General features: G+C 50.9%; 1 protein-coding gene across 4 annotated transcripts in view; it reads left to right on the top strand.

The window, feature by feature from the left end:
• Positions 1-25,489, top strand: part of COL26A1 (collagen type XXVI alpha 1 chain) — a 181,202-nt gene that overhangs the window by 36,989 nt on the left and 118,724 nt on the right. For all 4 annotated transcript variants that reach the window (XM_087417691.1, XM_087417690.1, XM_087417689.1 and 1 more), the window contains exon 2: positions 9,331-9,453. In XM_087417691.1, the coding sequence (XP_087273817.1) occupies positions 9,331-9,453 (123 nt within the window). The remainder of the gene's footprint in view (positions 1-9,330; positions 9,454-25,489) is intronic.

Consider the following 25,489-nt stretch of genomic DNA (forward strand, 5'->3'; position numbering starts at 1 on the left):
CCCCTCCAAAAGTCAGCGACCTGACATTTACTTAAACTCCCCAGTATTGCCTGGAAATGGACAATTCCAGTAAAAACTCTTGTGAGGAAACACAGGCAAATTTCTCTGCTTATGCAAACACTCCTACTGGGTTTTGTGCCCTAAAAACTGATCAGGACTGGGCCGGCCCGGTGGCGCAAGTGGTTAAGTGCGCGCACTCCGCTGCAGTGGCCCGGGGTTCGCTGGTTCGGATCCCGGGTGCACATCGACGCACCGCTTGGCAAGCCATGCTGTGGCGGCATCCCATGTAAAGTAGAGGAAGATGGGCACAGATGTTAGCCCAGGGCCAGTCTTCCTCAGCAAAAAAGAGGAGGATTGTCATCGGATGTTAGCTCAGGGCTGGTCTTCCTCACACACACACACAAAAAAAACTGATCAGGACTTAGTATAACATACAGTCAGTTATCCTTATATAAACAAAACTGTAACTCTGGACAGTGCTTAGGTGGATGAGAGATGGAGAGAAACATCAGCCATGGAGACACACTTATTGTGTTGGGAAATTGTGTGCCATCCACAGGTTGGCCAGATTCAGACCCAGTTTGCCTGAACAGGGGACAGATGAGGGAGCAGACTTCTAGGTGGGCTGCTGTGCGGCGGCAGCCATGAGCACCTTCATGGACCGTGTCCATTTATCTGAACCCAGCTCAGCCTCCAGCCTCTGCCCCTTCCCTCCACCGGAGGGACCTCCTGGAACCCCACTGACCCAGTTCCCCTCTCCTTAAAAAACCTTCTGTGTTTTCACCGCCTCTTTTCCAATAGGGTGAGTCTCCCAGCTCCTCATGGACTGATGGTGTATCTTCACCCTCCACCCACCGAGTGGGTGTTCTGCCTCTGCTCACCCCTCCCAGGATGGGCACCCACTACAACCGTTGTGGGCAGCTGTTGCACCCGTGGCCGGCTCTCCTGGGAGCAGGCACCTCCTTAGCTTGAGTGTAAGTCTGTCTCCTAAGAGCGGTCATGTTGTGGCCTGAATCTAGGCCCTCTGGGGCCACATGAACAAGTCTTGTCTGGAGCCCCAGAACTGCCTTCTCCCACCATAGCCCTCGGCTTATTTCTGCTCCGTATGTCTGAAGGACCCATGGCCGGCAGCCCTCGCCTGCTGGAGAGGGCAGATGTGAATCCAAGGGCCACGGGGCCTTCCCCTCCACCTGCCCAAATCTTGGGCTTCTGACCTGTCCTCTTCCCATGGACGCTCACTGCTCTGCAGGTCAGCCTCCCTTTCCTCCCAGCCCTGTCACCTCTTGATGGTGGGGCCGTGGCTGCAGCCCTGTCTTCCCAGTGCACCTGATGTCAGTTTGTCTCTTTTCTCTTGGAGCTCATGGCAGACACCAGGTTGAGTCCCCACAAAGCAGACTCTGCCGTGGGGTCCAACATGGAGGATGCGTATTAGGGATGGCTCTTAGGACTGATGTCCGTGGAAGGGAGGGGACAGAAGCAGCAGTGTGCAGGAGACGTTGAGCCGTGATGCAGGCCCCATGACAGCTACCACCCACCTCCTGGGGGGCTCTGCGGCTAGAATAGACCTTCAGAGTTGTCCTGACAGCCAGGCACTGGATAGGGGCCGCCCCGGGAAGAGCTCTGGGCAGCTGAGACAGTACCAGGAGGGCTGACCACTGAATAAGACCTGCTGGCAGACCTCTGGCCCTTCATTGAGGGGTTCCGGGTGGCATAGCCCGGCGTCCACCACACGTGGGACAGTGCGGGGGCGGGGAGCAGGGGTGTTCTCAATGCTGTGTTGCTCTTGAGACAGCCTGAGGGTCCCTCTGCGTTTTGGGGGCCACGGCTCACACCAGTGACTCACGCTGAACCTGTCATCAGCGAGAAGTGCTACGCCCCATCTGCGGCACGTCCGCTGGGTTTGGGCTGCAGTGCTGGACTCCACATTCGCCCGCTCATGTTTCATCTGGTTAGATTTGGCTCCTGGCTCCGGACTGGGGAGATCTAGCTCAGATCCCGACTCTCTCCGAAGACCCAGGCCCCTGTGTTTGCCAGCTCCTAGTCTTCCGCATTTTCCAGCAGCAGCCCACTGCCTCCATCACGGTGTGCAGTGCAGGGGCACGGCCCCACGGGAAGAGACCACCATTTGCCAAGACGCAGGTGCTCTGCGGTGAGCTTCAAGTTACCTGTGATGTAGTCAAGTGGCTAACAGCTGAGCTTGAATCTTGGTTGCCTGTTGACTTGTTGGGTGGCCTTGGATGTGTTATGTACCCTCTCCCTGTTCCTTGGTTTCCTCATCTGTAAAGTGGAATAATAACAGTCCTTACTGCCCAGGGTTGTGTGCGGATGAATGGGAGGTCTGACAGGTAGCCACAGAGAGGGGGGCGGGGAGCGGGACCGGCTGGGAGCCCACCCCATCAGCCCTGCTGTGGCCTGAACTGCCCTCAGCTGTTGTCCTAATGGTTTCACACATGGGGTGGAGGCTGTTCCTCCTGCTTGCTGTTTTGCATGTGAGATGGTCCCCTGGGGGACATGGCTAATAAGGGCCTGCCCGGCGACATCGTATTTGCTCATTGGCAAGGTGGATGCGCATGGGGTTTGCAATTCAAGACCTAAACTGACCACATACTCCTCATACGACCGTGAGTCTCCTCCAAAGTTTCAGGTTCCGTCTCTGCAACGTCCCCACGTGAGAATTGTTGAGAAGATTAAATGAGGTCACGTATGTGTTAGTTTCCTAGGGCTGCCATAACACAGCTCCCCAGACTGGGGGCTTCAACAGCAGAAATGAATTTCCTCCCAGTTCTAGCGGCTGGAAGTCTAAGATAAGGTGTTGGCAGATTTGGTTTCTCCTGGGGCCTGTCTCCTTGGCTTGCAGATGGCTGCCTCCTCCCTGTGTCTTCACATCGTCTTCCCTCTGTACATATTTGCATCCAAATTTCCTCTTTTTATAAGGACACCAGTCATGTTGGATTAGAACCTGCCCTAATGACCTCATTTTAACTTAATCACCTCTTTAAAGACCCTATCTCCAAATACAGTCACATTTTGAGATACTTGGGGTTAGGGCTTCAATGTATGAATTTCGGGGGGGCGCAGTTCTGCTCATAACAGTATGTGAAACTGCTTTGCAATCAAAAAACGGGTCCTGGGGTGCTGGGTCTGAGTCTGCCTGTGGGAGAGAGTCTCAGTGTGGTCAGCAGGCAGGCGGGCTGACTCTGTGCAGAGTTCTCTCTTCTCTCCTTCGTACAGGCTGGAAGCTGGCTCCTCTGCCTGCATCTCTCTGGGGACCAACCAAGGCCCCATGGGCACTGCTTTGTGGATGTGGCCTCAGTCATCTGGATTTCCATCTGTTTGGCCATTGTCTTCAGGCTGCAACCTTCATTCTCACAAAGCTTCTTGAGCCCAGTTGGCAGGCAATCCCCTGGAGCTGGCCTCTCTGGGTCGGGCAGGGGGTGGCCAGGTAATTAGAACAATGAGGGGCAGGTGGAGAGGGGCCTGAAACTGGACACCCCCAGCCGTGAGCAGCCGTGGGAGCAGACCGTGCCGGGGCTCAGGGCCTGGCACGTAGCAGAGCCTGAGGCGCAGTGTTTGGTGAGTGAGTGAATGTGGATGGGAGAAGATTCTGGGATGTGGGGTTTGGGGTCAGATCAGCACAGCTCTATGAGGCCTGATGTCCCTAGGAGCCTGTCTGTATATGTATGATGAGGGCTAAGATAGAGGTGTGCACAGGGCCTGTGGAGCAGGAGGCAGGAGTCCTTTCTTGGCCAGAGGGTCAGGGAGGGCTTCCCGGAGAGGCCAGAGCCTGAATGCACACTGGTAGGGTAAGAGTTGGCCGAATGACAGAAAGTGGGATGGCATGCCAGGGAGGACAACGTGACAGTGTAAATGGCGAGATGGAGCATGGGGGGAGGTGGCACCAGGGAGGTGGGTGGGAGCCCTGGGGTCATGATGGGGAGCTAAGAAAGGGTTTCAACAGGGGAGGCCTCAGGGCCAGATTTGTGTTTTAGGGAGCGCCCTCTAGTGGCACGTAGAGAAGACTGCAGGGAGACAGGGCGGGAGGCTGGGAGACCAGGAGGGGCGAGGCTGAGGGGTGAAAGATGAACATGCCCAGAATCAGGACTGTGGGACCAGGGCTGGGGGAGGGGTGCAGGAGGTAGACTTGCCTGGCCCCTCGGCTAGTTGGCAGTGGGGAGGGAGGGAAGGAGAAGGTGGAGTCTCGGGCCATTTGCTCCTGGGGGTTTCCGGGTAAGGAGACCTGGAGCTTAGTGGTGCTGGTCACCGAGATGGATTGAGTTGGGGTTGGTTAGTGATGGGTTCATTACCGGACAGATTGAAATGGTGTGTTTTGAGGTGTCCCATGGGCTATGATGATGTGACACTGTCCAGGCAAGTGGGGCACATATGTTGGGGTTGAGAAGAAGCATTGAGGTGACTCCACGTCGGGGTGGAGCAGAGCGCGGGACAGGGAAATGGGGGCAGACTGGGTGGTCCTCATGGAAGGGGAGGTCTCCTCACGGAGGGGGAGGGCCCTCAAAGCCCAGGGGCTTGGTTCAGACTCGGGGTCCTGGGGATGCAGTGGCGCTCCCCCTGTGGCAGGCAGCATTGGAGACCTGTCGGTTAGTTCTGTTCAGAGATGAGCATGGGCTGGGGGTGCCCTAGAGGCCCCTCCATTCCATCATGACATAATTTCCTGAAGCCACTTAGCACTTGTTTTCCCAAAGGACCCTAAATTAAGGATTTCACAGCTTGGCCAAGCCACTGAGACAAACACTTAGCCAGGTCAGTCGCTGTTCCCCATTCAGGAGTGGGCCTCTTCTCATAAAGACCAGGACCTGGAGAGGAGCAGATCCGTCCCCAAGGCTGGGAAAGAGTTTCCCATCCTGCACTCCACGAGCTCAGCTGGGGAGGGGAGAGGAGCTGACGTAGGGCTGTTGCTGAGATGATGCTCAGAGATAACTCCAGTCCCTTCCCATCCTGATGAAGGCGCTGAGGGCACCTTCACTTCCCAGGCCGTTTGAGGACCACTCCCAAAGTCCTTCCAGGGCCGTAAAAGGGACATATGTCTCCTCCCAAGCCAGCCTCTGGGTGGAGATTTTTCGCAGCCCATACAGCCCTGTTCACCCACCACTATGCACCCACCGTGGATGGTTGGGGTGGGGATGGGTAGAAGACGTAGACTTAGCTCAGGACACAGGGATCCTAAGAGGGAGCCTGACTCCCCGGGGAGCAAGATTCCCTGGAACCTCAGGTGTCTGGAGATGAACGTGGTTTTTAATTCCATCTGGAAAGGCCGGGAGCCCTCTTTCCTTGTCTCCGCTTGCCTTCTTTGTTGTTGTTGGCCAGGTTTTGATTTTGGGAAGCCATTTACAGCCCATTAAAAGATCCAGTGTCTGGAGATGATGAATCGAAGCATTTGAAAGTGTTTTCCAATTCACAGCTCATTTCCCTATAGAAAGTCCGGACCCAGTGATTCTGAGATGGCTGGACGGTTGGTCTGTTCCAGACCTGCAGAGGCGGATCTCGGGTGGAGCACCGAACCTGGATTGGACGGTAGTTCGTCCTGAAGAGAATTGCACTTAATGCCTAAGATGGCGCCCATGCTCCCTGGTAGAGAGGAAGGAAGGGCCCAGGCGGCTGATATCTCACGCAATTTCCAGACCTAGTTTCCCAGAGTTGCTGGCAGAGGCAGGAGCTGTGGTTTGTACTGGGTAGGTGGGACCCTGCTGGTCCCGTGGGCAGGAAGGCTGGATTCCCTTCCCAGCTCAGCCTCTGGTCTGGGCTATGGGCAATGAGGTTTAACCTCCCAGGACTTTTTTTTCCATCTGCAAAATAGGAAGGACAATCCTTTGCTCTTATAAACATTGTGGGGTTTCGATAGCCAGCAAATCAATAACGATAACTTGAATTATGTAGTGCCTCCCGATTTACACACCATTAACCTGGATGTGCTCATTTAGTCCTCACAAGAACCTTGAGAGGTAGAGTTTTTTATTTAACTGAGGCTCAGAGAAGACATATCACTTTGCTGAAGTCACACAGCAGGTTGGTGGCAGAACCAGGTTATGAACTAGGTCTCTTGGTGCCTTTGGAAAGAGGGATCGACTTTTGACTGTTTTTTCATTTCCTTCTATGGCATTTTTGACTGTGCCAATAGCAGTAATATAAAATTTCCTAGAAAATTGTCAAAATTTTGAAAAATTTTGCCTGGGTATAGAATTCTGTGTTCTAAATATCTCCCCGCGGAACTTGGAAGCAATTGTGTCACTATCTTCTTGACTCTGATGTTGCTAATAAGAAATCTGATTTCAATTTGTTGTTGGGAATCTGTTTTCCTTTCTTTCTGTAGTGTTTGGTAGTTTCTCCTCATCCTGAGTATGAGGATGACAGTATGATACCACAGTATGTCTGTCTGTTTTTGTTTATCTCACTTAGCACTCAGTGGGCCCTTTCAAATTAAGAATTTACATCTTTCTTCAGCTCTCGGAAATTTTTTTATTATTTTTTCAAGTATCTATGTTGGAACTTGGTCTGTCTTCTAGGTCCCACCTTTTCTCCCACAGTTTCCATCTCTCTGTCCCTTTGCAGTGCATCCCTGGAAAGTCATAGCTCAGATTTCCAGCTCACCAGCTGCTTGCCCTTCAGCTGTGTCCTTTCTGCTTTTCAGCCCATCTCTTGAGCGTTCTATTTTCAGTCATACATTTCATTTCCAAGATATCTAGTTTTTCCGTTTCATAATATTTTTATGAGTGAAAAATTCTCTTTTCTCTTTGAGGACATTAATTATGCTTTAAAAATTGTCTCCATCTATTAGCTTTATTAATTGTTTTGTCCTGAGGTGTGATGTCTTGTCTGTTGAGTTGGTGCCTTTCTTTCACAGTATTGGCCTTTTTTTCTCAAATGACTTGAAATTCTTGGTATTTGGGGTTTTCCATCGGCTTGTCTCTGTTTCTCTGTTTGCTGCTGCGTTTCCTCTTGGAGGGTTGGTGCTACAGGTGCAAGGTAGAGAAAGAGTGTGCAAGAATTCAGTTGTCTGACCTTGAGAGGGTGTCTGTTTCTTCTGGAGGTCACCAGCTTTTGAGGTTCCCACTCTGACCACACCAGCCTCAAAACAGGCGAATCCATTGATTCTTGACCCAGCAGGAGAGGGATCTGGGTCCTGTCTGGCTGGCTCTTTCTGCTGTGGTCCTCTGACAGTCACCCTGGGGCCCTCCCCCATCCCGTTAGCCACATCTGCTGCTGCTAACTCGCACCCACGTTTAGCTCCAGTCCTCTTCCCTCTGGCTTCCTCCTTCAATTTAGTCCCACTTAGTCTCTGAAGGATTCCTCAAAATTTCTGGCCCACTTGCTTCCTGTTTTCTTGCTTTATTGAGTTATGGTTGACAAATAAAAATGTATGTATTTAGGTTGTACAATGTGATTTTTTAAAGGTGTACAACATGATGATTTAATATACCTGTTCATTATTACCACAGATGATTAACACACCCATCACCTTGCAGAGTTACCTTTTTTTTTTATGGTGAGAACACTTAAGATCTTCTACTCTCTTGGCAGATTTCAACCATGCAATACAGTATTATTAACTATAATCTCCATGTATAGGTCTAATCTGTACCTTAGATCCTCAGAACTTATTCATCTTATAATTGGAAGTTTGTACCCTTTGACCGACAGCTCCTCATCTCTCCCACTCCCAGCCCCTGGCAACCACTGTTCTACTCTCTGCTTCTATGAGTTCAGCATTTTTAGATTCCACATTTAAGTGAGATCATACAGTATTTGTCTTTCTGTGTCTGGCTTATTCATTTAGCATAATGTCCTCCAGGTTCTTCCATGTTGTCACAAATGGTAGAATTTCCTTCTTTTTTTATGGCTGAATAATATTCCATTGTATATATATACTACATTTTCTGTATTCATTGGTCTGGCAATGGACATTTAAGTTGTTTCCATCTTGGCTATTGTGAATAATGCTGCAATGAACATGGGGGTATAGATATCTTTTCAAGATACTGATTTTCTTTCATTTGGATATATACCCAGAAGTGAGATTCCTGGATCACACATGACCACCAGCAGTGAGCCAGGGCCCTTTTCTCCACACCTTCGCCAACACTTGTTATCTCATGTCTTTTTGATAATAACCATCCTAAAGGTGTGAGGTGATATCTCATTGTGGTTTTGGTTTGCATTTCTCTGATGACTAGTGTTGTTGAGCACCTTTTCATATACCTGTTGGGCGTCTGTATGTCTTCTTTGGAAGAATATCTACTCAGGTCCTTTGGCCATTTTTAATCCGAATTTGTTTTTTTCCTAGTGAGTTTTATGAGTTCCTTATATATTTTGGATACTAACCCCTTATCGGATATATGGTTTGCAGAAATCCCAAAGCTTCCACAAAGGCGTTTTTGTCTGTGGATGGCTGCAAATGATTGTTACTGAGGGGAGATGTGAGTGGGGAACCTCTATCCCAACCATCTTGCTGATGTCATGGCAGGGACTTATTTTTAGATTTTAAATTTCTGGGATCTGGGGATGGGAGCATGTGCTTGTCTGCCATCTTGATCCTGTCACCACATTGTCTGCATATGTCCCCTCCTCCCCACTACCATGCCCCAGCTCAGGCCTCCTCACCTCCTACACGCTGCACCAGAGGGACGTTTCTAAAATCAGACCCATCCGGTCATCCCCCTGCTCAGAGTCCTTCAGTGCCTTCATGATAAGACCCACATGGAGCCTGGTGGGTAACATGCCTCTCCCGTTCTCCCAGCTCCTCCCCTTCCTCCAGCCATCTGGCCATGTCCACTTACACATGCGTCCCTGGACAAGCCGTGTCTCTCCCACCTCCGTGCCCTTGCTCACACTGCTCCCTGCTCTGCTGATGCTGACCCCTCTCACTGCCTCCACTTTTGGTCACTGACTCTTATCTTTCAGTACTCAGCCGGTTGGCCTTTCTTAGGACCTGGGTTGGGTGCCCCACTCTGTCCCCGTAGCTCCCTGTGCTCATCATGTGGTTGTATTCATGACTCCGTGTTCCTGTGCATTGTGATCGTCTCGTCTGTCTCCCCTCCAGAGTGTGATGGCCCGGGGACAGGCATTCAGCCTTTTTCATTGATTCCACATGGAGTGTTTGGTGACTGAAATGATGCCAGGGCTTGGTGGCCGAGGAATGTGGGTACTCTCTCTTCCCCTTAGACCCTGTCTTAGTGGGCCCCTTACCCAAGAGAACGAGCCCCCCCCCCCCCCCAGGCTTGTGGAGAGGCCCCTTCTAGGCCAGCATGTGCTTTTGACTGGCAGTCGGTATCTCAGGGACAGACAGGGCTGATGTGACTGTTTCTCTCCCCACAGGCACTGGTGCCATCACACGGTGACACGGACGGTGTCCTGCCAGGTGCAGAATGGCTCGGAGACGGTGGTCCAGCGTGTGTACCAGAGCTGCCGGTGGCCGGGGCCCTGCGCCAACCTCGTGAGGTAAACGCCATGGGGCTGGCCAGCTCTGCCCTTCCTTTCTGTTCCCTGGGATGAATCCAACCCCAGCACAGCTGCCGGGGGAGGCGGGTTGACGCTCGGAAACAAGAGTTGAACATGCATTTCTGGAGCACCTTCTGTGTACAGGGCATGGGGGGGTGTGTGTGCAAAGATGAAAGGACGTGCTCCCTCACCATCCAGTGGCTGATTGATGGGGAGAAACCAGCAATGGTCAATGAGTGGGATGAGGGGACGGAGTGGGTGGGGAAGGGCCAGGTGTGGCTGAAGAAGGAACCAGCCAGCCTTGGGGCTACAGAGGAGAATGAGGGCCTATGATGCCCTTGCAAATCCAGCCTGCCTCCAGCCCCGCCCACCCCACCAGCCCCTCCCCTCTCACAGCCCCGCCCTCCCACAGCCCCGCCCTCTCACAGCCCCGCCCCTCCCACAGCCTCACCCTCTCGCGGCCCTTCCCCTCTCATTCACCCCGGCCCCTGTCACAGCTCTGCCGCTCTCATAGACGCTGCGCCTCTCACAGCCCCACCTTGTCACAGCACCCCCTCACAGCCCCGCCCCCTCACAGCCCCTCCCATCTCGTAGCCCCGCCCCCTCACAGCGCCACCCTCTCACAGTCTCACCCTCTCCCAGCCCCACCACTCTCACAGCCCTCCTCTCACAGCCCGCCCCCTGTCACAGCCCCGCCCACTCAAGGCCCCTCCCATCTCACAGCCCTGCCTCTCACAGCCCCGCCCCTCTCACAGCCCGTCCCCTGTCACAGCCCCACCCTCTCACAGCCTGTCCCTTCTCACAGCTCTGCCTTCTCACAGCCCCGCCCCTCTCACAGCCCCGCCCCCTCACAGCCCCGCCCCTCTCACGCGCTTCCCCTCTCATTCATCCCTGCCCCTGTCACAGCTCTGCGTCTCTCACAGACCCATCCGTGTTACAGCCCTGCCCCTCCACAGTCCCTCCTCTCTCACCACTCCTCCCCCAAGCCCTCAGCAGCTCCTCAGCATTCAGAGGGAGCGATCTAAGCGTGTAGCCCAACGTTCCCGGTCTCTGAGACCCCCACCTCGCCCACCTCCCCATCCTCTCCTCTTCCAGGCTGTGCTCCAGCTCCAGGGAGTGGCTTCCTTTTCCCACTCTCCCCCACACCTGTCCAGCCCCGGGTTTCTACCTCAAAGACCTTTCCCCATCTCTGCCTGGGACCACCCTCCTCAAACTCCAAATCCCGTCTCTTCCTCTGTGTTAAGGGAGCACTTTGTGCCCCCCTGGATTGACATTTTGTACAGGGTCTGTATTAGTCAGGGTTCTCCAGAGAAACAGAACCAATAGAATGTGTGTGTGTATATATTTATGTATGAGATTGTTAGAGTTTAAGGAATTAGCTCATGTGAGTGTGGGGGCTGACATGTCCAAAATCTGCATGGTAGGCTGATGGGCTGGAGACCCGGGGAGGACCTGATGTTGCAGCTGGAGTTGGAAGGCAGTCAGCTGGCAGCATTCCCTCTTCCTCAGGGGAGGTCAGTCTTTTTCTGAAGGCCTTCAACTAATTGGATGAGGCTCACCCACATTATGGAGGGTAACCTGCTTTACTCAAAGTCTACTGATTTAAATGTTAATCTCATCTAAAAAAATACCTTCACAGCAACATCAATTTGCATTTGACCAAATATCTGAGTATTGCGGCCTAGCAAAGTTGACACATAAAATTCACCATCACAGGATCATCATAAGTTGGGTATGTTTTCATTGTTAAAGATGGAGAGTGAGCCCATGAGTCAAGGCCTGTGCCCACACAGTGCTGCCCCCTACAGCCCCCTGGGCGTGGAGCTGACGCCCAGAATTAGCCTGCAGTGTGAACTGGTGGGACTGACAAATGTGGCAGAGATTCTGGCCTTGGGCCAGAATTGTTGTTGTTATAGTGAAGGTAGTGATATATACTCACTGTAAAAAAGAAATCCAAACATTACAGCACTGAATAAGGTAAAAAAATGAGCATTCTCTCCTCTCTCATGTCCACTTCCCTAACCCCATTATTATTATTGAGTGTATCATTCTAGATTTTTTTCCTCCACTTATACATAAATACATATTTTCTTAAACAAAGATCAGATGATGTTACTTTGTTCTGCAACTTGATTTTCCCCCCAAAAATGTTTTGCAATCAGTTCCCATAGAGCCACTTCATTTTTAACAGGTGTGTAATATTCCATTGTAGGAAAGATCATCATTTATTTCCCATGTCCTCAATTGATGGCTATTTAAGTGGTTTCCTAGTTTTAGCTATTTCAGGCTATACTTTAATCAGCATCATAGTATATATATATTTTAACATTGTTACAAGTGTTTTTTTTTTTAACTTTTTATTTTGGAACAATTTTAGATTTAAAAAATGTTGCAAAAAGTAGTAGACAGAGTTTCTGTATACCTTTACCTTTCACTCAACTTCCCTGTCTTAGTCCGCTTGGGCTGCTATGTCAAACCACCATAGACTGGGTGGCTTAAACAACCAACATTTATTTCTCACAGTTCTGGAGGCTGAGAAATCCAAGATCAAGGTGCCAGCAGATTCGGTGTCTGGTGAGAGCTTGCTTCCTGGCTCATAGATAGCTGTCTTCTCACTGTGTCCTCACGTGGCAGAAGGGGTGAGGGAGCTCTGTGGGCCCCTTTTATAAGGACAGTAATCCCATTCGTGAGGGCTCCATCCATCCTCACGACCTAATCACCTCCCAAAGGCCCTGCTTTCTAACACCATCACGTTGGGGGTTAGGTTTCAACATATGAATTGTGGGGGACACAAACATTCAGTCTGTAGCATTCCCCTAAGGTTAAAATCTTTTATAACCATAGCACAATTATCCAAACAAAGAAGTTAACAATAATACAATACTATAAACTAAGTTTAGACCTTATTCAAATTTTGCCAACCATCCCACTAATATCCTTTCTCTGGTCCAGGATCTAGTCCAGGATCCCAGTCTGCATTTAAGTCATCCTGTGTCCTTAGTCTCCTCCAATCTGGGACAGTTTCTCTGTCTTACTTTGTCTTTCATGACCTTAACACTTGTGAAAGCACTGGCTAGTTATTATTATTTTTTTTTTTTGTGAGGAAGATCAGCCCTGAGCTAACATCCATGTTAATCCTCCTCTTTTTGCTGAGGAAGACCAGCTCTGAGCTAACATCTATTGCCAATCCTCCTCCTTTTTTTCCCAAAGCCCCAGTAGATAGTTGTATGTCATAGTTGCACATCCTTCTAGTTGCTGTATGTGGGACGCTGCCTCAGCATGGCCGGAGAAGCAGTGCGTCTGTGCGCGCCCGGGATCCAAACCCGGGCCGCCAGTAGCGGAGCGTGCGCACTTAAACGCTAAGCCACGGGGCCGGCCCTGGCTAGTTATTTTGAAGCTGTTCCTCCATTTGGGTTTGTCTGATGTTCCTCGTGATTTGATTGAGATTATGTGTTTTTAGCAAGGAAACTAACTGTACAAGCGATGTGGTGCCCATCTCAGTGCAGCATATTAAGAGGTACAGCACATCGACACGTCTCATTACTGGTGATGTTAACTTTGATCACTGGGTGATCATTGGTGATCAAGTCTGCCAGATTTCTCCACGGTTGTGTAACTATTTTTCCTTTGTCATTTATAAGTATCTTGTGGGGAGATATGTTGAGTCTATACAAATATCCTGTTTCTCATCTACTTTCACCTGCTAATTTTAGCATCAGTTGATGATTCTTGCTTGCGATAATTATTACTATGGTGTTTGCCAAATGGTGATTTTCTATTTCCATCATTTTTTAATAGTAGAGGTTCTTAACTTGAGGTCCCTATTGTACACAAGTGTTTTTATATAGCTCCTTCTGCAAGGGGAACGGCTAAGTAAATGGGTATGTCCCTTTCAAATTTTAACGGAAAGGACTGCTTTCAATGCTGTGCTGGAGGGATGGCCAGTGGACTCGTAATGAAGAAAAAGATACCGACCTCCCTTCCTTTTCAGCAGAGGGCACAGGGACCCCCCTTTCCCTCCCTCCCTTGTGCCCCTAGGAGCTGAATTCCAAGACCCTCCAGCCTTTCTCATCAGCAGGGAGCTTCAGATGACCAGGTCACCACCTCTTGATCCTGGGAGCATCTTCTGAGAAAAAGGGTCTTCGGAATCTGGTCTGTAAGTGACCTGACAGGGTGGACCTCAGCTCCCAGCTCAGTGTGAGTGGCTGCCCTCCTTAAACACAGCAGCCGGCCGGCCGGCCTGGAAGGCAGACCCTGAGAAGTGAGGCTACGCTTCTGTCTCACAGTTTTGACTCCCACCAGTCTTGCTTTTTGCCTGGGGGAGCCAAGTTCGGAAACAGCTCTTTTCAAGATATGGAATTTGATTTCAACGAACTAATATTGTCTTCAGAGTTGAGACGTAAACTCGAAAAGTTGTGTATTCCTATTTTTTTCTTACAGATTTTAATCAAACTGGACTTCAGCCACAATCCTATGTGTTGGGTACAGCCCACAGTCAGCTACCAGGTGGAAGCAAAACACACACACACACACACACACACACACACACACACACACGCCTGTGCGCCATTGTATCGTATTTGGGTTTAGAAAATGAACCGTCAGGATTCCCTCTACTGAAAAACCTTGGAAGGAATGGCTGGCTTTCTTAATGTCAAAATTACAAGTTGAGGTTTTTATACTTCTTAAATACAATAAGCCACCTTTAAGAAAAGCAGAACAAGCTAACTACTGAATCGCTGACCTCGACTGAGAAAATTTCGAATGATCATTAATTTTCACAACTGCCCTTTGCTTTGTGACTTAAGCAATTATCAAAACACCGTTTCAGACGCATTGGGGTCTTGTCTTCAGTATGGGTGTTTCCAGGCCCCCCGGGGACTTCTCTCCCTTTCCTTGGCCTTAGGAGCTGAGAACAGAATGTCCCATCAGAGCAGACATGCATTTGTCATGAGCTTTCCTTTTGCCTTCAAAACTTGGTTAGCAGGAACTTTAAGTAGAGCTTAATTCTCGTTCTTGAGAGGAATTCTGTGTTTCTGGACTTACTTATCCTTGCTCCTTCTGTTATCATTATTTGTTAAGGAAGGAGGGGTTAATACACTTTTTTTCTCACCAGTAACTCCTATCTAAGTTACAGTGCGTGGCCTCGGGGGTGGTGGCCAGGCGGCAGAGGAAGGATGGGGTTGCAGCGCTGTCACCAGCTCCCTGGTGACCTGGGGTACCACGTGCATTCTCAAGTCCCTGTTTTGCTGGTTTCACACATAAGAGGCATCGTATATGTAGCAGCCCCCTCAGTGGTCTCTCCACTCCGCCCTTGGCCCCCTCCAGTTCCGTCTGTCAGATCCTCTCACTGCCCTGCTCCAAACCTTCCAGGAGCTTCCATTTCACTTAAAGTCCACATCCCTCTCTGTGGCCGACCAAGGTCTCGTGTGACATGGGCCCTGTTCCCTTCCTGACCCCAGAGCCTTCCACAGGCTCCTCCGCTCCCTGGGCTCTGGCCACACAGGGCTTGCTGGCCTGGAGGCTCCGTCCCTCCTGGGGCCTCCACATTTGCTTGTCCTTCTGCTCAGACAGCTTTCGCCTGTTCAGCTGCGTCTCCCCATGTGATTCAGTTCTCTGCTCCACTGCCTCCCTTCCACGCCCCCGCCCCTCTCCAGCCCCTTATCCTGCTTTATTCTTAGCACTTGTCACTCTCTGACACACAGCGTCTATTCTGGGGTCAGTCTGTCCATCGTCTGCCCTGCCCACCGTTCTGGGGGCCATAAGAGGGCAAGGGCTGTCTCCCTCATGTCTGTACCCCCAGCGCCTGGTGTTCAGGGGCTCAGGAGATGTTACTGAATTGATGGTTCAGTGCCAGGAGGATGAAATGAGACCAAAGATGTCACAACACTTTGAATTGGTGCACAGTGAGTGCATGATGGTGAACTGTGAATGCAGATCATTGTGGAGGAAGGTCCGTGTCTTATAAACTGATCTACAAACTTGTGATGAGGAGATTGAGGCTCAGAGAGGCAAAGGAACGTGCCCAACGTCACCGTGCATTTGGATTGGGTTTGACTCTGGCCCATCCCAATCAGATCCCATCAGGATGCTCCTGAGGTTTCAAGGCCCAGCTCCCTTCCTCCTGCAAATAAACATTTGTTGACCTCCTCCTGTATACAGGAGAGGGGTGCTGCTGAGATAAGAAAAGGCTCAGGATTGTATAGCCCTGTCCCAGGGCAGTTATCATGCTTCTTAGTGTCATTTTTCTTCAGCATAGTTTTCTGGAGCGTCTGCATGCTGCAGGAGTCTGTGCTGGGCTGATTTCCCTGAGCAGAGCCTCAGGGTGGAAGGAACTTGGGAGGAGCAGGGCCCTGGGAGCACTTTAAAGCAGGGACTATGTCTTATGCTCCTGTCTCCCCACGTGTCACCGTATCTGGGGCTGAAAGCAATAGACAACATCACCAAAGCAGGCTTCAATAACAGAGCCTATTAACCTGACAGTAAATCTGGGAGAGGGCCTTTGTAAGAAGCGCTCTGGGAATGCGAGCTGAGGCCGGGCCGTGGCTGAGCCATGAAGCCATGAAGCAGACCCCGGGCACATTGTCCCCAGCAGCTCCCAGCGGGCGTTCGGGCCTGGGCATATCTGAGCTGGCGTTTCTCACTCTGAGGTTAGGGTGGCAAACCCCAGCGGAGCCCCCCGTCACCACCTTGTGCATATTCTGTGGCTTATAATCCTGGCTGCTCAGCGCATCTTGCCACATTTCAATCTCAGCGTTTACGTGGAAATATGCAGGTTTCAGTATTTCTTGTCTGTGTCCCCTCACCATTTTCTGAAGCTGTGTGGGGCCTGATTCTTGTTCCCTTCATCTTTTGAAACATTCTGGGTGCTTTCATTTATGTTCACACAGAACTTTTGCAGGGAAAACGAGACGGAATACGATCATGGCAGGACTGTGAACTGCTGCTTCCGGCTCTGCTCTCCCTGCGGTCCGTGTCGTCCTGCTTTACCGTTGCTGCAATCGTTAGGGTGTGGATACATCCTAGAGTTCTTTTCTTTTTTCTTTTTAAGTTGACATATGATTGCCACATAACACTGTGTGAGTTTGAGGTGCACACCGTGAGGGTCTGATCCGTCTATATGTTGCAATATGATTGCCACAGTAGCGTCAGCTAACACCTGCGTCACGTCACATAATTAGATTTCTTGTCACGACAACACCAGAAGGACAAAGGAGAAGTGACTCATTCTCGTGGGAGCTGGTGCAGATTTGTCAGGGTCCCTGTCACGCCTCTGGGTTGGGGCTGATACAGCTCAGCCTGTGCTCGAGCACCTGCCGAATGCAGCATCTGAGAGGAAGACATGCTCGTGTTTGAATAGATATTTGTCAACATCTTTGCTCTCTGCATGTCACTTCTTGCTGTCCTTACAGTTTTCCCGGCCTGTTATGGGGGTAGGGGGCAGTACAGCTTTGGAATCAAAAAGACCAGCTGTGTGACTTTGAGCAAGTTACCTACCCTCTCTGAGCCTTATCGCTAAAACACAGAGACACCTGTCTGATAGTGTGGTTGTTAGGATTCCACGAGAGAAAGTGCTAGTTAGTGCTGTGTGCGTGGTGGGTTTCGGGACGTGGTAATGGCTGTTATTAACTGTTATTTCCCCTTGGCCGGTGAACTCCTTCTTCCCTTGGAGGTCCGGCTGCAGCCTCCCCTTTTTGAAGCTGTCGCCTGCACCCTCCCAGGCAGAATTGTTAAGTCCTTCAGTCGTGTTCCCCCAGAATCTTATTTGCCCTTTCATGGAACACAGCTGGGCTTGTTTTAGTTACTTGTCTGCTTGTCTATCTCTCCTGCCAGAGTCTGTCCCTCGAGGGCAGGGGAAGTCTAGTGTTCACCTTTAAGTCCTCCTGGTGCTTTGCAAGTGCCTGGAGAAGATTATCACGAACGTGGTACAGTTTTGCCCACCTCCCCTCTCCTTTCTGCCTCCTGTCCCCACTCCCCCAGTGTCTGGGTGCTCCCACCCAGGGCCTCCCTCAGCTAGCTGGGTCCCTTAGCCAGGAGTGCACCACATTTCAAGAGAATTCATATTTAACTGAGGGCTCCTGGACCAGGCCCCACCTGGTCACGTGTAGAATTGTGGGCAGTCCAACCAGAAAAGAATAAACATGACCAAGGAAGCTTGGAGAACCCTAACGGGCGTTTCTATCTTCCTTCTTCTGGCTGTGTTTGGAAACAGGGCTTAAGGGTGAGGGTGGCTCCGTCCTAATTCTCTCATGTGGCTGTGACGATGTGACCAGTAGGGAGGACATGGGACCTCAGCCTAGTTGTCAGGAGAGAGTGGCTGAGCCCAGATGGAGAAGGGTTGGAAGAGTCTCAGGGATGAAGAATAAAGGCTGTTGAAGCAAAGTTGGAGTGGGCCCAGGAGGGCCCCAAGCCCAGGGTGGGGGTAGCTGTTGAGTGTGAGCCCCGCGGAGGCAGCCCCTGTGAGGAGATATCCACTGGTTTGTCACGGTTTAACCTGGCTGTGCTTCAGGGCAGAGAGCCTGCTAGTGGGGAAGGGCCGGTTGGTAGGTGGGGACAGGAGGTGCGAGCCGAGGGGCTCTGGGTGATCTGTATTTGGATGCTGCCTGGGTCCATGTGTCCTGAGTCCTGGGCTTGCCTGGGCCTGTGGCTGAGTCAGCACTGCTCTCATCCCTGGCTGTTTGCTGCCCTCCTCCTGCCTTCTCCCCGGTTTGGGTCTCTGGGTCTGGTCCCGGACCCTAGCCCATCCCTGTCCCCCGACTCCACTCGCTCACCATGAGCCCCACCGGGGCAGTGGCCTGGCATGGAGTCAAGCTGAATAAATGGTTGTGGATGGGCCAGCACAATCACCTGGACACGGCTGTCCACGGGCGTCCCCTCCTTGGAGTTGTTGGGTTCTGGGGACCTTCTCCTGGGGCACAAGGGCTGTGCCACATTCCTACCACTCAGAATGAGCGATGGCCTCGTCACACCTCTTTCTCCTAGAGATGAGCTTAGCTCTGCCTAGAAATGGGTAATGTGATTTTGGGGTGCTAAGAAAACCCCCGCCCCCAGATATCCCCTCCCAGGGTGCCTGGAATGTCTTATTTGTTCACTCACTCACCATTCATTCATTCCTCCATCCATTCATTCGTTCATTCACGTCTCCTGGAGGCTGGTTGCATGCCACGTTCTGGCTAGCTGAGAGCACACGGCTGTCTGTCTGTCTGTCTGTCCATCCTCGAGGAGATGGCACTCCAGGGGCAAGTACAGGGTGGTTTCCAAATGGTGGCTGGGGTCTCGGGTAAGCCAGGTGCTGCAGGAGGGTCACCTCCTCCTGACGGGGGGCTCAGGGAAGGCTCCTGGGAGGAGGTGACATCAGAGCTGAGGTGGGGCCCGGCAGGCAAAGGCAGGGAACAGCTGGAGCCCTGGCACACAGGGGGCCGTGGTGGGAGGGGTTCAGGGGCTCCAGGCCCCTGCATGGGCTGGGCGATGAGGGATGGTGGGGGCACGTGAAGCAGGAGAGGCCTCAGCACCCCTGCACCCAGCTGAGGACTTGGGCTCATTGGTCATGCCCTTGGATTCTGCAGCGCCTCATCCAGCAGCCTCCAGTTAAATATGATTATCTCCTCACCCCCTCCTGCCGGCAGCTGGTGGAGGGACTCCCTTCTCCCCCATGCTGGGAGCATCTTGGGCAGCAAGGTCCCAAAGCAGGGGCAGGAGGCAGAAAGGAGGGTGAGGTGGGTGAGAACCTCTGCCCACGACGCTGGCGCTGGGGAGGGTCCTGCTTGCCCAGAGCTCTGGGTTTCTGAGAGGAGCAAGATTGCCGTGCTTTGCCACCTCTGGAGCTGTGGGAGATGGAGCTGGACTCCGGCCTGACCAGGAGCCTGCCTGCCACCCTGGCCTACAGAGCAGAGTTCCTGGGGCATATGGCCCTTCACCCAGGCAAGGGGAACCCTTGCCTTGGGCCCCACCCTTCAGGGAGGCCACTCTGGCCCTTCTCCAACCATGCCCATTCTCACGGGGCAGAGTCCATGAGGCCAGGGGGATGTGTCCATCTGGAGCCTCCACCCCTCTTCTAGACCATTCTCTGGGTACCTGGCTAAACAGCCCTGAGGGGCTTCCAGGCCTGTGCTGGTCTCTCCCCTGAATCTGGGGGACTGTGCCTGTGCTGGGCACATTCTGCACTCCAGGGGGCAGGTGAGAGGTGGCTATCTGTGGGAGTCAGGGGTGTGGATGGAGCTGGGATGTGTGGGCTGGGTCCACGCACAGGGTGTAGGATGGAGCTGGGGTCAGGTGGGGGTTGGGGTCTTACCTGTTTTGTCTGTAAAAATGACGGCAGGGCCTGCCCAGTGAAGTTACCGGGGAGTTCAATGCCCCGCTACGGCGCGTCCAGGCCAGTGTCTGGCTTGTGATAAGCCCCTGGTAAGTGTTGACTACGGGTCTCTGAGAAGAGGTCTAAATATCAAGTGAGCAAACAGTGGCAGGAGAGAGAACGCGAGAGCTGTTTGCTGCCCATGTGCTGGGGCACCCGCATGAGCATCCGCCTGCGGCACACCCCTCTCAGTGCGGACTCTGGGCTAGGGCCACGCAGGGAGGAGGGGCTTCTGCATTTCTGTGTAGTTAGATTTGGGGGTCAGTGTGGCCGTCATCCTCAGTGGGGCCTCTCTCTGCAGAGTGCTGTGGAGTCAGCATGTTATCTCATTACATCCTGATGACATTTTGATGAGAAAAGTGTGCAGGTGGGGGAAGGGAGGCTGTGGTTGTGAAAATGTGAATTTGGGCACACTGAAGCCTATTCAGAATGTGCTAGAGGACTGTCGTGTGCCCCCAATACCCCCCATGCCCCCAGGAACCCCATAGATGCCTCTTATCTTACATTTCTTCATTCACTCAAGCTTTTCGACAAATACTTATTGAGGGCCTACTGTGTGCCGGGGGTGCTATGATGGAGAATAAGGCCAAATCCTCTCTCTCATGGAGTTTATATTTACCTAAATATGAAAACAAGAAAAAATCTCCCCTCTTAGTGAGTATAGGAAATTAAAATTGGGTGATGTGACTGAGCATGAATTGGGGACTTTGGAGGAGGTGGGGGAGAGACTCTTTGAAGAGATGACATTGATGCTGAGCAATTAGTGATGAGAAAGAGCCTCCATATGAAGCCTGGGTGAAGATAGTTGGTGCAAAGGCCCTGAGGCAGGGAGGTCCTGAATGAAGAACCAGAGAGGAGATCCAGATGTGTCCAGAAGCAGAGCAGGAGAGGAGGGGAGTACAGGCAGAGACTGATCTCAGTGGGCTTCAGTTTGGATTTTACTGTAAGCATACTGGGAAACCATTTAAGTAGAGCTGACAAATGATCTGATTTATGTTTTTTTTTATGTAAACTTTTTATTTTGAGACAATTGTAAGTTCACACATAGTTGTAAGAAGTAATACAGAGAGATCCCGTGTCCTCTTTACCCTATCCTCCCAATGGTAACATCTTGCAAAACTGTAGCACCATGTCACAACCAGGCTATTGTGATGTGGACATTGACGCAGGCAAGATGCAGGGCATTTCTTTTGCCACAGCGACCCACGACGTTGCCCTTTCCTCCAGCCCCCACCCTCTCCTGAACCCCGGGCAACCACTAATCTGTTCTCCATTTCTGTAATTTTGTCATTTCAGGAATGAATCATACAGTATGCAACCTTTTGGGGAATGAGTCTTTTCACTCATCCTAATTCTCTGGAGATTCATTCAGGCTCTTGGGTGTATCAATAGTTCATTCCTTTTTATTGCTGAGTAGTATTCCATGGTGTGGAGGTACCGCAGTTAGTTTAACCATTCGTCTGTTGAAAGACATCTGGGTAGTTTCCATTTCAGGGCTATTATGAATAAAGCTGCTATAAACACTAATGTACATTCAGGTTTTTATGTGAACATAAGTTTTCATTTCTCTGGGTAAATGCCCAGTGCAATTGTTGGGTCGTATGGAAGTTATATGTTTAGTTTTTTTAAGAAACTGCCGCACTGTTTCCAGAGCGGCTGTACCATTTTACATTCCCAGCAGCAATGTCTGAGTGACCCAGTCTCTCTGTATCCCTGCCAACATTTGGTGTTGTCTCTGTATTTTATTTTAGCCATTCTGTGTGCTCTGTTTCATTGTGGTTTTAATTTGCATATCCCTAGTGGCTGATAATGTTGAACATCTCTTCATGTGCTTATTTGCCAGCTGTAGATCTTCTTTGGTGAAATGTCTGTTCGTTTCTTTTGCCCATATTCTAATTGGATTATTTGTTTTTTTTACTGTTGAGTTTTCTTTATATATTCCAGATATGGTCCATTGTCAGTTATGTGGTTTGCAAATATTTTCTCCCACTCTGTGGCTTGTCTTTTCATTCTCTTAACAGTCTTTTGCAGAGCAAGAGTTTTTAATTTTCAGTGAAGTCTAATTTATTAGTTTTTCCTTTTATGGATCGTGCTTTTGGGGTTGAGTTGAAGGACTCTGCGTAGTCTTAGATCTTGAAGATTTTCTCCTACGTTTTTTTCTAAAAGTTTTATAGTTTTATGTTTGACATTTAAGTCCATGATCCATTTCGAGTGAATTTTTGCACACAGTGTGATGGTTAGGGCGAGGTTCATTTTTTTGTCTGTGGATGTCCCAGTCCCCCCAGCACCGTTTGTTGAAAAGGCCGTCCTTCCTTCACTGAATTGCTTTTGCATCTTTATCAAAAATTATTTGGGCATATTTGCATCAGTCTATTTCTAAGTTCTCTCTTCTGTTCCATTGATATATGTGTCTGCCGTTCTGCCAGTACCACACTGTCGTGGAAGCTGTAGCTATATAATGTCTTGAAATTGGGTAGACAGATTCTTCTCAATTTATTCTTCTTTTTCAAAATTGTTTTAGTTACTATAGTTCCTTTGTCTTTTCATATAAACTTTAGAAAAATCTTGTCTGTATCTGCCAAAAATCTTGATGGGCTCTTTATAGGAATTGCACTAAACCTGTATATCCACTTGCGGAAGATTTGACATCTTTACTATATCGAGTCTTCTAATATAGGAACATGGGATGTCTCTCCATTTATTTAGATCTTCTTTTATTTCTTTCATCTTTCTTCATTCATTTCTTTGACTTTTTGTAGTTTTCAGCATACAAGGTGTGTTCATTTTTTTTGAGTTATTTTAAATAATATAGTTCTTAAATTGTATATTTTTTTTGTGAGGAAGATTAGCCCTGAGCTAATGTCTGTTGCCAATCCTCCTCTTTTTGCTGAGGAAGACTGGCCCTGGGCTAACATCCATGCCCATCTTCCTCTACTTTATATGGGACGCCGCCACAGCATGGCTTGACAAGTGGTGCGTCGGTCCGCGCCCGGGATCCGAACCGGCGAACCCCGGGCCGCGGCAGTGGAGCGTGCGCACTTAACCGCTTGCGCCACCCGGCCAGCCCCTCATTAAGGATTTTTGTGTCTATATGCAGGGTGGATATTGGTCTGTAGTTTTCTTGTTTTGCTCTGTCTTTCTCTGACTTTTGGTATCAAGGTCTCATAAAATGAGCTAAGAAGTGCTCCCTCTTCTTCCATTTTCTGGAAAAGACTGTGTAGAATTGGTATTCTTCTTAAAGAATTAATTTGTTAGAATTCTCCAGTGAAACCATCTGGATCTGGAGATTTCTTTTGGGGGAGTTTTTAAGCTACAAATTAAATTTCCTTAATAGTTATAGGGCTATTCAAATGATCGATTTCATATTGAGTGAGTTGTGCTAATTTGTGTTTTTCAGTGACTTGGCCCATTTCCTCTAAGTTGTTAAATTTATGTGTATAGTGATATTCCCTGTTTCATTCCTGATGTTGATCATTTGTGTCTTCCTTTGTTTTTTCTTTGTCATCATTGCTAAAGGTTTGCCATTTCACTGATCTTTTCAGAAAACCAGCTTTTGGTTTTATTGCTTTTTCTCTATTGTTTTTCTGTTTTCAATGTCATTGATTTCTGCTGTTGTCTCTACTGTGTCTTTCCTTCTGCTGGCTTTGGGTTTATTTTTCCGTCCTTTTTGGACGTGCCCGAGGTGGGCTGATTTAGGTTTTGAAAAGACCCCTGGCTGCTGTGGGAGAATGGAGATGGGTGAGTTGAAAGTGGCGCACGCCGGGATGATAGCTGGGGGAGTGGAGAGACGTGGGTGGATTCGGGAGGTGTTCTGGAAGCTGAGATGACAGGAGTGTCTGATCACATGAGGGGAGGGAGGCATCGGGGATAACCCTGAGTTTTTGGTTTGGGCAGCTGGCTGGTTGGGCCTGCCGTTCATTGAGTTGGGGACAGTGGCAGGAGGTTAGCCATAGGAGGTGGAAACCAACAGCTCTCCTTTGGCCAAGTGAAGTTTGAGATGCCTAGTGGACATCCGTGGGGGGAGAGGTGCAAGTACGAGGTTGAAGACAAAGGTCTGGAGTGCCAGGAAGACTCCGGGGCTGGGACCGTGTTGTATTTCGTGGGCTCTAAGATGCCTTTGGTAGGAAGAAGTGCGTTATCTTGTGATCGCCAAGAATGCTGCTAATTAAGCTACAGCGCACCACCGAGTGTAACATGAATCCCAACGTCAGAGATGGTAAGTGTGACGATCTGGGCGTGACTGAGAATCAGGCACACATGGACGGTATCTAAAGCTGCGGGGCTGGAGGTGAACTTGGGAATGAACAGACGGAGAAGGGGTGCTGATCCCAGAACAGTCAGGGCCCCCAGCCTCAGAGCTGGGGATGGAGGCCAAGACGCCACGGGCGGAGGCGAGAAATGAGAGGTGAGAAAGTGGACTCTCGGATAGCGGAAGGCCCTGTCAGGAAGCTCTGCTGAGGAGGGCGGTGGCGTGCGGCTTGGAAGCGGTGGGGGGGGGGTGGCAAGGGAGGCGCTTTGTTTGTTTTGAAGCCTGTTTGTAAACCGTAAACTGCCAGCGGTGACCCGGGCGACAGGAGAAGGTGGCGCAGGCAGCAGAGGACAGCTGTAGGGTGAGGTGCTGGGAAGCCCAGAGGGTGGGCTCAGAGCAGAGGCCAGCAGACCATCTCCCGTGCGGGGACTCCCGTGGGATGCTGAGACTGTCTGACCTCGGGGCCCTTTCCGCCAACTCACGAGCGCCCGGAAGGCAGGACCACGATGTCCCCAGCCACTATTCTCAGGGCTCATCGCAGGGCCCGGCGCACTCAGGTGCTCGACGACCTTCACTGAAGGACTGCATCCATCTTCTTGTTAAACGAACAAAAAAGTTGTAATACCATTGCGTCCCGTGTGGATTTTCCCATTCCGTGATTTTTTTGTATTGGGTTTTTGTTGTGTGTGTGTGTGTGTGTGTTGGAGGTGGGAGTGAGGGAGGCACCCACAACTATCGGTCACAGACACACATGAGGCCCAGAGGACCCGGCCAGGCGCCCAGAGAGTGACAGCTGGTGTGGAGAGAGTGCCAGTGGGTCCTGCCTGGCCTGGTCCGGCCTCAGGGAACCGCAGCCTTGCCTCAGGTTTCTCAGACTGTGTGTTTGGTCTGATCGAGCACCCAGGTGCCAGGCACTGGTGTGCAAAGAGAACACGGACCCTGCTCACAGAGCTTGTGTGTGGGGAGGGTGGGGAGGGGGCATATGTCAAGCAAAGACTCACAGCAGTGGGGCCCCTGCTCTGAGGCCTGGTCCTGGGGTTCCCCTGGGGGAGTGACATCTGAGCAGAGGTCTGGGGGATGAGAGGATTTCATGAGGGGAGGGCGTTTGGATGGGAGAGGGAACAGCCTGTGAGGGCCAGGCAGGCACCTTGGGCCGGGCCCCTCCCTGCTGGCTCCTGCAGCCAGCTCCATAGTGGGGGAGCTGGACCCAGACACTTCCCTGCCAGGGGCCCTCAGAACCAGCTGGGGACCTGAAGGAAGGCAGAGGAGACAAGCCACGTTTAGCCCCTCTGTACCTTAGTTTCTCTTTCTGGGAAATGGGGACAACCCCCCCGTCTTGCTCTGGGGTGGAAGATACACCCCTGGCTGTGCCTTGCTTACGGTGGCAGGATGCCAGGTATTCCTGACGCTGCCCCTGCCCTCCAGAGCCCCTCGGT

The sequence above is a fragment of the Ceratotherium simum genome, chromosome 26 (assembly GCF_057802395.1).
Source record: "Ceratotherium simum simum isolate JZ-2026a chromosome 26, ASM5780239v1, whole genome shotgun sequence".
Lineage (NCBI taxonomy): Eukaryota > Metazoa > Chordata > Mammalia > Perissodactyla > Rhinocerotidae > Ceratotherium > Ceratotherium simum.